The sequence below is a fragment of the Armigeres subalbatus genome, chromosome 2, assembly GCF_024139115.2.
Source record: "Armigeres subalbatus isolate Guangzhou_Male chromosome 2, GZ_Asu_2, whole genome shotgun sequence".
Classification (NCBI taxonomy): Eukaryota; Metazoa; Arthropoda; class Insecta; order Diptera; family Culicidae; genus Armigeres; species Armigeres subalbatus.
In genome coordinates, this window is record NC_085140.1 from 118,976,383 (window position 1) to 118,987,827 (window position 11,445).

The 11,445-nt window shown below is 39.5% G+C and overlaps 1 protein-coding gene across 1 annotated transcript in view; it reads right to left on the reverse strand.

The window, feature by feature from the left end:
* Positions 1-11,137, reverse strand: part of LOC134215016 (4-aminobutyrate aminotransferase, mitochondrial-like) — a 94,579-nt gene extending 83,442 nt beyond the window's left edge. The window contains exons 1-2 of the mRNA XM_062694282.1: positions 10,807-11,137; positions 10,615-10,724 (exon numbers count right to left, since the gene is read on the reverse strand). Coding sequence (XP_062550266.1) covers positions 10,615-10,724; positions 10,807-10,876 — 180 coding nt within the window. The 5' untranslated portion in view covers positions 10,877-11,137. The remainder of the gene's footprint in view (positions 1-10,614; positions 10,725-10,806) is intronic.
* Positions 11,138-11,445: the final 308 nt, after the last annotated feature.

The following is an 11,445-nucleotide window of genomic DNA, read 5'->3' on the forward strand; positions in this document are numbered from 1 at the left end:
CGGAAGTTACGTATTACCAGCCCTTCTCAAGACTAGAGTTAATTGATTATATTTTGTCGAGCTATTGCCTGTGTTGTTCCCGCTGGCATAGCATTAGCATTGTTACGGTGTAATTCGTGAGATTGGACCAGTGATACTCATGTTTACTTTTGAGATCCTTATCTAGAATGCTATCAGAAATCAAGAAAAGGAGTGGTCCTTGAATCCAGTCTTAAACAAAAATAAAAAAGCATGGGATTACTACCCTGGCCACGCCCTTCTTCGCCGTAATAGGGAGAGGAAGGAAGTGTTGATGTAGTATTACTTAACGAGAACCGACTTAGCGACACCCTCATAGGTACCACGGAGTTGGATGATGAGGAAGGTATTCGTGGTCCATCCGAAAGTAGCAATGGCCATGATAAATCATAGGTATTTAGTCACACTACAAAATGTATGTACCGGTGTCACGGAAACAGGTAGTGTGTTACAAGTTTATAATTTCAGCAATGATTTAAGCAATTCCTATAGCAGTAGTAATAGTTTAATATGAGCTCGAAATTTTCGTGAAACTGCAAACAATGGTATTGAATCATCTAGGGAATGGCGGCTTTGGCTGGTTTTGTTCTATTATTGGCAGGGTTTTATGGATGAGGGAGCGACATGAGGAGGCAAAAAATAATTTCAGCTTTTTATAATTGTCCACATTTTACCTCCAAATGTATTATTTCGATGTTGTAATACCTACTGGTTTGATTATTTTGAGAAACGATAAAGAGTAGCGAATTCAAAAATAAAATACAAATTGGTATACGATTAACTGACAAAACTTTTTATGGAAGATGATTATTTTGTGTTCAGTTGTGAATGTAACCATTTCTCAGCTGTTCAGCTGTGAGCTGTTCACTTTCGCGGCTAACCTTGAAAAAGATTTGAGGAAATTTATAATTCTTCCTGAACGATGTACAGTGGGTGGAAGCTGCGCAGATGACGCGTTTTTTTCGATTGTGTGGAAACGTTTAATTTTACATGGGTTGTGTCCGAGAAAAAAAAGATTCAACGTTAAACTGTTGCCTTGTTTTTGTCATCTTGTTTTTGATTCAATATGGTGATATGCACACCCAGGTTTTATTGAGGCGGTTGGAATTCCTTTTTTTTGTCCATTGAGTTGAACTTTTGTTATACCCCTGATTACTTTTAACTATGTAACTATGTATTCGCATCTTGTAGGTTGATCACCATTTGTCAAGTAAACAACCTAAGACGCGTATTTTCCCCGTCCGGTCCGGTATAATTAAGTTAATAAAACCCACTACCTTTCCAGGATTTGCAGTCCAAATATCTCCTGGTTGCATAAAGCCACTATTTAGAAATTTAGATCTGCCCTTGTACAATGCATCACAACTGCAAAGGAGATGTTCCGAGGTTTCACGTTCCATGTTACAGAAACGACAGATATCATTCTGAATCTGGCCAAAATTTTTCAAGTGATATCTGGTCGGGCAGTGTCCGGTTATTAGGCCAGTAAAGGTGTAAAGAGCTCTCTTGCTGAGCTCCAAGAGCTTTTCGGTTACTTTAATATGGGGTATTATAAATCTCTTTATTTGAGCACACTTTTGAGCAACCAACCAATTAGTCATCAACCTTTGTGCTTCCCAGGATTTCAATTACATTTTTATGGTACAGTATGATACACCGAAGAAAGGTTCTGGGCTAATAAACTGTGTGTTTGGACCTCGTTTTGCAAGCTCGTCCGACTTTTTCATTACCTCCAATACCACAGTGTCCTGGAACTTCATTCACATAAAAAGTTTGAATTTTGGTGCGTGTTGGGAAAGAATTGGGTGTTTAGGTGTATAAGATGTCGAAGCAGTGTATCCAAGCCTTTCTTAGCTGTTTTCAGAGACGCTTGAGCTTCAATAAACAAGTTATTTAGACTATAACTTGGTAATAATCGATTCCCCCTTAGTTTTTATATGATGATTGAAAGAAAAAAAATCCAGGAATCTCATTTAATAGGGGACGTGGTAAATGCTCGATAGATTTTCAACTAAAAAGTTCCGTTTCAGGGAGAGAAAAAAAGTTGTTCGGGACCCCCCGGTAGATTTTTTTTCTTCAAATAGTCGCAAAATGGAAGCTGAAGAGCTACGTAGTGAAAGTTTTAGCGATGCTCATTTTTTTTTGACATAAAGGTCCCCCATATATGAAGGTCCCCCATGACATAAAGGTCATTTCAAAATCTCTTTAATAAAGAATATATTAAAAAATGTATCTTCAAAATTTGAGCTTAGGTCAAATTAAGACTTTCGAATAAAATATTCGAAAGGTTTTGAAAACTCATATGTGAATATGTACGTTATGTGGAAGATATTGATTTGGAAAATGTATTGGAGGTAACCACTTTCCCTTCGATGGGACTCAAACCCATGACCCTACAGTACGCTAGACTGGTGCTTTAACCAACTAAGCTACGAAGGACCTCCGTCGGCCTTCGCAACCTAGAGGCTACTGAACGAGCTCGAGATGCCCAAATTGGACGCATAGTCAAATCACTCGCAATCCATTTCTCAAGCCAATACTTCCACATGTGTATTGTACACGTCCACATTAGAGGAGCGTGAGTATTTAGAATGTCTGGCCCTGGCGGCTATACACATTCTTCATCAGCAATTGTACTGATCAGTGATCAAGTGAGGTTGTGCAAGCTATTTGCCAGTCGGTCGTCAAGCTCAGACCCGACCGCATTGCGTAGGCAAGAGCACGTAACTCAGATTCAGTTCAATCAAAGTTAATTGCCTATTTCCGGGGATTAAACCACGGTCGGGTTTGCTCTACATGACTTCTATAAAACCAGCTTAAAACCAGAATGTTACTGGGGATGAATATATTTGGAACAGTTTCGCGACCGCTAATGACACAATATTAGAATGGTAGGTCGCGGTCGCAATTGGTATTGCAATATTGTTATTGCCCATGAACCGCCGCACTATCCGATGATTTTTCAAGATCGGGACAATAAAATCCGCCATGAGTTGGTGGCAAAGCAGTACCCGGAATGTTAGTCTCCAAACGAATCACATGTGATTCATGGTGTGATCAAATTCAGATTGTCCTCCGGAAGGTTTGAATTCGTACAAATCTCATTTCTCGTCATTCGTCCTAGCTCAATGTAGTTGTGGAATTGTAAGCACGGAAAGTATAACAGTAGGAATCGTTTTTGAAGAACATGTAACACAGAAAGAAACAAAATTGAGATACAATGAAGAGAAGGAATTTTGCTTATAAGGCAGAAGTTGTAGACACTAACCCACCGAGATCGTCTCTGCTTGCAAAATTATAAGGTCTTATACAATTTGTGTATAAAAATCTAGCAATACCGCAAATACCCATTATACCTATCAAGATTTTAACAACATCGTGCTCGAGATACGATAGTTAATACCAAGCTCGTATCACTTCCAAAAAAAACTACATACAGTTTGAGAAATACGTATCTGTATTTCTACCGTCGGTGATTGCGCGGTAGTACCACTAGCAGTGCATCTCGGTTAAGTGCAGTTACATTGAAACTATTGGCAAAAGTGACGAAAAACAAAAAAAAAATTGATAGTGTAAATATCAAGTTCAATTGTCGTAGCGTATATGGCTATACTTACACTCTCGTCGTCGTGTTAGTTGGATCAAAGCAGTGTACCCCGAGTGGTAGGTGGCTTTTGAGCGTGTACCAAATTTCTACCCAAGTAACCATGGAGCTATATATGCTTGCAAATAATACAGCCATTAAAGCTGACTTAAAGTGGAAAAAGGCCCTTTTACGACCGAAATAATGCTTCATAGCTTTGACATGTTGAAATAAAACAAAAGTAATGCATCGCTGCATTCGTAACGCTGAACTAGTGTATCGTTGCTTGACAGTTGATGAATAAATGCATCTTTACATCGTTAAAACTGATCTAATGCAATTAGCATTTAATATGCTGATCTGTGATCGATTACATGCATTAATTAATGCTTGGTGGTTACTTGGGTAGAAAAGATACCAAACTACTAGAAGATTGGAACTGACATTTAATCAACTTTACCATTCGTAAAATGATCGATAGTACCTCAACCACACGAAAAATCACGCAATGATGCACATCACGAGTCGAATCATGTACGATTTTCTGGGCCACGATTCTGGTGAGATTTGCCTAGCGTTGGATTTGAATTGTGGTGATATTTGAGAATTTGAGTTTTTAAAAACACTGCTCCTGATGATGACCACGCAAAGAACAATTACACAAGGGAAAATCTAAAGAAGAAAACTAAAGACATCTGTAGCTATATGGAACACGAACATGACAACAGAATACACCAGCTCAGCAATAACTCAACGACTATCAGATCCCGCATAAGAACCCGTTCTGATTCGCCAAGCGCGAGACTTACCACACCGATCCTGACCTGGGATGTTCCAAAGCAATCCGATGAGCCTCAAGCGGCCGTCAACCGGTGGTGTGATCAACCCGCTTCATCGGGCAAGTATCCGCTCACTTTTACTAACCACTAGTCAACCTACTGTTACAAACCTTCCAACCCAACCAGACAACTATGAACCCCTTCACTGTGATTCATTCTTATCCAAACCTCTAGAGAGTGCCTTATGCCACGATACCTCACATCCGCTCTGCAGTCTACAAGTAAACAACGATATAGATCTAGTACAACACCCTGATTCGACAAGCGCGAGGCCCACCACGCCTACTCTGACCAGGAATGTTCCGAAGAAATTCAAAGAGCCCCTAGCGGTAGTCAGCGTGGTCCGCCCACACCACCGGGCAAGTATTCTATTAAATAACGTCACTATAAAACAAAAGATATTTTAGTTACTAGATAAAGATTGTCGCTTCGGTTCCTTTTGTTCTGCTGTCCGGAACATGTTGGGTACCAAGCTGTCAAATGGATTTTCCTTCTTTGACATTTAGCTCCCCTATCCTCGCCAGCAAAAGATGTTCCGGACAGCGACGACAGCGACAATCTTTATCTGGTAACTAAAATATATTTTCATAAAACAGTCCAATTCCATTTATATTCCCCCACCACACATGTCTTAATCGCTCCTGGTGTACATATGTCCGGATCAGCTGATGAGTATGGCAAATTAAACACCATTTGATTCGCCATGCGCCAGGCCTACCACGTCGACCCTGACCAGGGTCGATTCGATGAGCCCCTGGTGGCAGTCGACATGGCTTGCCCGCACCCAAGTACAACAAGTACGGCAAGTACAACATTTTCCCAACTGAAGATCTGTTGACTGTAGATTCTTTCTCTGTAGATCCAGGAGTCATAAAACTATCCAGATTTTTACGCTAGCCATAAATTAACAAGGGGTGAATCAAATTTGAAATATGCTGTGTACACAATTTCCTAATAATATCTTAGTAGCCATGAATTAGTTACATTTTTTTTTCAATTTTAATGCAGTTCAATTTTCGGGGATTTACTTAGGGGAAACCGCCAAACGTTGATCGGCTAATTTTGTCGCCTATTGTTGAACTCCCATAAGAAATGCACGTGCGTTCAACAATAGGCGAAGAAATTTGCCGTTCAACATTTGGCGAATTACCCTATTTCATATTTTGCGAAACAGAATCAAAATGTATTTTAAATTTTGTGACTGATATTCTGTAGATGCAGTGACACGCCCGCGTTTTTTGCGATATTGGCAAATTGATGCAGTTTGAGGTTCAATGGATGCTAGGAAGGGTGCCTCAATAGCTGTTCAAAGAAGAGTATCCAGCTCATATTTACACTAACGGGCGATTCTAGAATACTCCAAGTTCAATAGGAAATATTTTAATACTGATGTAAGAGTGAATTTATCTCATTTGGATTTGTGATCTTTTATTTCTGAGATGATTAAATGAAATGTATTTAATTTTGCCAAAATACTGTCATGTTCCCTTTGATTTTTGTTATTAAATTTAATATTTGCAGAAAGTTGTATTTGACTGATGACGTAATGAGATAATGATAAAAAGAAAAAGCGGTTATGAATCAATTTTCATTTATTTCTATGGAATCAGAAATGGAAAGAGAATGTATGGAGAGCACAACCTTACAGTGTGACAAATGGACAACAGCCGTGGTTGAATCTTGGGTTGAATTCACTAATTAAAATAAGAGATAGTTTAATAAGAAATCTGGTGATCGTATGCTTAACTATCCATTCTATGGAAATAAATGAGAAACAATTTTGAATTTACTATTGGAAATCTAATAGATACAATTTAGACAAACATATTGTTACTTTAGGAATCCTGCCCTGATGTGAAGAACTGAACTCATTCAAAATTCAGGAAAAAAAAACCTAGCTTTAAACGAACTCCACCAAACACCTTGTTATAAGCGGTTTAAATATTCCTGTCCTCCGGGGGGTCACACAATGATGAATCAGAGCTTATGAGTACTCCTCGTGTTAGAACACACGAGTTCTCCGAAGACATCAATTTGTAGGTATCTTAAAAAACTATTTATTTTTTTACAATCCAACGTCTGTCTCGACGTCCGTAGTAATGGTTTATAACTGGAAACCGAAAGAATACATCCAAATCCGAGGTTCAGTTCCACCAAAATGGAAAACTGTCGACTACGCAACGAGATACGACCACAATCACCAATGTCGGATGACTCTGAATCCTGCAGCAAGGAAACGTACGACAGCACTACGTCATTCGCCATCCTATGGAACAAATGCTGGCGTCATTCCTCCTTAGTGAACTACAGCTATTGATCTCAAAATATCAACCCATAGTAATATGTCTACAAGAAACTAACGTTGATCATCGCAAATTAGGAACTAGTGGCATCGGAAACAACTACCAGCTATTATTTAGTCAATGCTCTACTCATGGTAGATAAGGCGCCAGACTGGCAATTAAAAATGGTACACCGTTCCAGAGGCTCTCGATCCAGACGAATGTCCAAGCTGTAGCAGTCCAGTTGTTCTTTCCAACCAGAATAACAGTCACCTCAGTATACCTTCCCCCAAAAGAAAAAGAGGCCGCCAAACTATTAGGGGATCTTCTAGAGGAACTCCCAGAACCATCTTTCATACTAGGTGACCTGAACGCTCACCATTCGGTTTAGGGAAGCACGTCTACTCAGTCATCATCCGAAGCGGAAAAAAAGGAGAATCCATTCTAGAATTAACCGTACAACATGATATGTTATACCATATATTTACTATAGTACTTAACAACGGTCCACGCGCATTACCCCGTGTAAGGAACACCTCAGGCTCTAGAAGCAGGAAAATTCAATTGGAAAACACTTGTCAACTATAGTTTCCACTTTCCAGTTCTAGTTGATATCCCAAATAGTCAAAACGATCCAAATCGCCGACCTAGATGGTTGTTTGAGAAGGCCAACTGGGATCTATATGAAGAGCTCACATCTAGATCTCTTCGCCCTGACATCGAGCTCTCGGTAATCGAATTCACTAATAGAATCGTCTCAGCAACAGAATTCAGTATTCCAAAGACATCGGGGGTCATATGATCAAATACAGTAGTATGGTGGGAGCAGGAAGTAGAAACAGCTTCGATCCCTTCGTCGTTTAAGCGACGATGGCCCACGTAAGGCAGAAGCTTTGAAACAGTTTCAGGGAGCTCGATCATTATGTCACTATGTCGAAAATGTATACGCGAAGCCAAACAGGAAAGCTGGGACGATTTAGTAGAAAGCATTAATCCAGACACCCCAACCAGCCAGGTTTGGAACATAGGCTACAAGGAAAAAGGCAACAGAATGCGATAGCACTCCAACTTCAAACTCCAAAAAAATCCAGATGGAGGGACGGCTGAAGTTCGAAACACATCGTCCCCATTTGCAATTAAAGGAGTACAACACCAATCGAGGAGCTGACGTGGGCACGTGGGCATCCTCAATAAACCTGATGGATACAGACCGATAACGCTTTTAAGTTGTATAGGAAAACGTTTTGAAAGAATAATAAATCGGTGGCTAATGGCAGAGCTAGAGGCCTCGGGAAGACTCGAGCCGGTGACAAGCGCAGTGTCATCATCATCAATAGACATAGCCCTCTGTCATCATTGAAACGCAGTATGAAAAAAATATAGCCCAGGGCATCCTGGCTACGATCTGGCGATGGGCTAAACAATAGGATGTCAGTAGCCTGGGAAGACTTGATTCGCGCCTATTCGTATTCCGGCACCGGCAAGGGAATAGACTCACAGGGGATAGATCCAAACTGGAATCTCTTATTAGCCTTCAAAAAGATTAACACGTAGAAATCGTAACTCTTGACATTTTGACATATAGACCCGCAATCTTGCAAACTCTACCTAGTGAACTGGAGATGTGGACAATCTCAGGAAGGATGCTAATAATCTTGTCTAGCTTCATCAGTGATAGATTCTTCCAAGTAGTCGCCAATGGATCTCTCTCAACGCTGAGAAGGGCAGATAATGGAGTACCTCAAGGCTCAATCCTCTCCGTGACAATATTTCTAGTCGCCATTCAACAAATTTTAAATGTCATATCAACTGGGATAGACATATTGCTATACACCGATGACGTTATTCTAACAGTGAAGGGGAAAAATCACATCTCGTATCGTAGGAAACTTAGGGAAGCAGTTTCAGCAGCTGTAGGATGGACCTCCAGTGTCGGCTTTGAAATTGCTCCTACAAAATCCAAACTATTGCACGCCTGTCACATGAACCACCGGAAACGAAGTAGAGCTATTAGAATTGATCAAACCCCAATACCTCGAACACAGTGTCTAATTCTTGGTATCACAAACGACCCTAAAGTTTCTGAAACAACTTTAGCTTACCAAGGAAAGCTGTCGTAAAAGGTTAAACATCATACGTATACTAGGGTATCACCTCACAAGGAGCAATAGAGATTTTATTGAGTATAGAATCAGCCATGTTAATGTCGAAGCTCTATTTTGGACGAGCATTAACATGGAAGCTATGCAACGAACTTTTTGATCCAGTGTTGGCTTCATTTTCGCCAACGTCTGATACAACGTCTGTATCTCCTAGCTGTCAGACTCTGCAAAAAGAATGGAGGAGCCTCGGGATACCCAGTAGTACAAAGAGCTAATAAATTGCTTCTGGAAACAACGGGATGGTTTTTACAAAAAAAAATCCAAAAATATGTACACTGCAAAAATTCCACACATTTTTATTGGCAAAAATCCATTAATTTAATTCATGATTCTAATTAGTGCACACATAACCACTCTCGACGCGAAGTACAAATATAATCTATAATCAAATAAAATGTATGTATGCAGTTATTGAATTTATGTGTGGGTACAAATTGCATATATTTGGGTCGCCAAATTGCAAAAATGTATGTGTGCGACAAATATATTCAATATAAAGAATTTTCTCGGTGTAGCGTCCAAAGAAGATCAGATAGGGCATGGAACATGCCAACCCCAATAATAGACAACGGGGAAAAAACAGAGCAGGCACAACCAAAGAAATTGTAGTACCAACATTCAAGATGACCAATGAATGGTTCTCTTTAAAATCCGAAACATACCGTGATGGTCAGCGGATAGTTCCCTGGATGAATCTGTGTATCCGTAGAATGAATTCTGTTCATTGGGCGATTTAGTAGTCATGCTCACCACATAATAATTCCCCAGAAGATGATGAACATCCATGAATATGGTATTCAAGAAGGCCCAGAACAAATATTATTTATTTTATTTTAATTCTATGAATTAGTCATAGAATTGAAAGATAACTATTTTACGGAAGTTTCGCGTCTTTCGAAGAACTATTGCTTGTGCCATAAGTCGCCAAAACATTTATTTCACTCTTCAGTTACTAATGAAAATTATTTTATATAAATTCTGCTATTCTGCTTTACAATAAACTTTGTGTATTGACTATTTTTTTTATAAAGAACGACCATTACTAATTCTTACATACGATGTGCTAATTTAATAAATTGTTTAGCTTTGTGAAAAAATCACGATGCAAAATAAAAATTCCTCCTAATTCTATGGCGTAGCCCACTGCGCGATGGACCGGCCTCTTCTGCTGACGACAGCAGGGTGTTCGCACAAACCATTGCAATCAATTTAAACCAATTGTTGTAAATTGATACCACGTAACAAACAATCAGAACTCATTTATGCTCGCACACGCGTGACTTTTCGTGAACGATACGCGACTGGATTCACAGTGCTTTGAACTAACGAAGACTTTAAAAAAATCAATTTTCTGAGGACGGCATAAACGAAAAAGGCTCTTCCACCAATATAATAAAAAGTACCAAAACTTTTAGTTAAACTGAAAGAAGGATTACTAAATCCTTATAAACTAATGGTTTAACTACAAGAAATGTTTGCCAAAGGCCACATTTGTGTTAAAATATTGAAAAATAATATCAAAAAATCTTAACAGTATCCCGATGAGCTGGATGTATAAATCATTTGAAGAATTGGCCTTTTATTAGATCTACACAAACTGAATGATTTGATTTTTTTTGTACATCACTATAAATTTACAGAGACAAACCATGGCCATTTGGTCATTTCGGTAAGTGACCGATTCGTGTAATGATGGTTTTCTGAACTGGCATAAAATTATTTCTACATACCTGCAGGGAATTCAGTTGCTTCAACAGATCCTTCGATTTCGGTCCAGGGATAGCAGTTTTGACAGATGGTCCACTTGGTTCACTCAGCTGGGTCGAGAATGTTCTGCATACTGTGGAGTACACGAACGTAATACATAATATTGATCCATATTTGCCCCGATGTCTGTATGACCTGAATTAGATAAAACTTACATTTCTGCAACGAGCTGTGCTTTTGAGCCTCAAGTCGCACTGCAGTAGCACTCAACGTTTTCAGCCACATCCTGAAGTGGTTGAATTGGAACCAATCAGCACAATTTAATCCTTAATTTAGATGATTTTTCAGTTCCACTACACAAATTTCACACCAACTTCACTGCACTGTGTATCAAATAATCATGCGTCAGAATAATCGGAGCTTGGGCAGCCAAACTTCTTCTCTCGCCAAGAGCTGTGGATGAAATGAATTCGTCGGCTCTCCTGCTATCTACCCAAATATAGATGGAAACGAATGCAGGAATAGCGTATACACAAGCGGTCGCACGTATTCTCCCGGTACAATGTAGACGGCGGCGGTCTCTTTATCACAATCATAGACCAACATATCTCACCTATTTGGAACCGCGGAGGAAGCAAGTTGAACCAGTAGAAGAGAAAATACAAAATCTCCCCTCAGCAGAATTAAAACATGGTCCTATCGGAAGAGAAGTGATATGTGTACACAAGACAACGTGGGTACCGTACAAGGGAGTGAAATTCAACCGAAGTGTTCTCTGAATGGTATGTAGGTATTCAAATTTGACGATTTGACGGAACAAGATGAAAGGCTCATTTTGATGCTGGTCCGTTTGA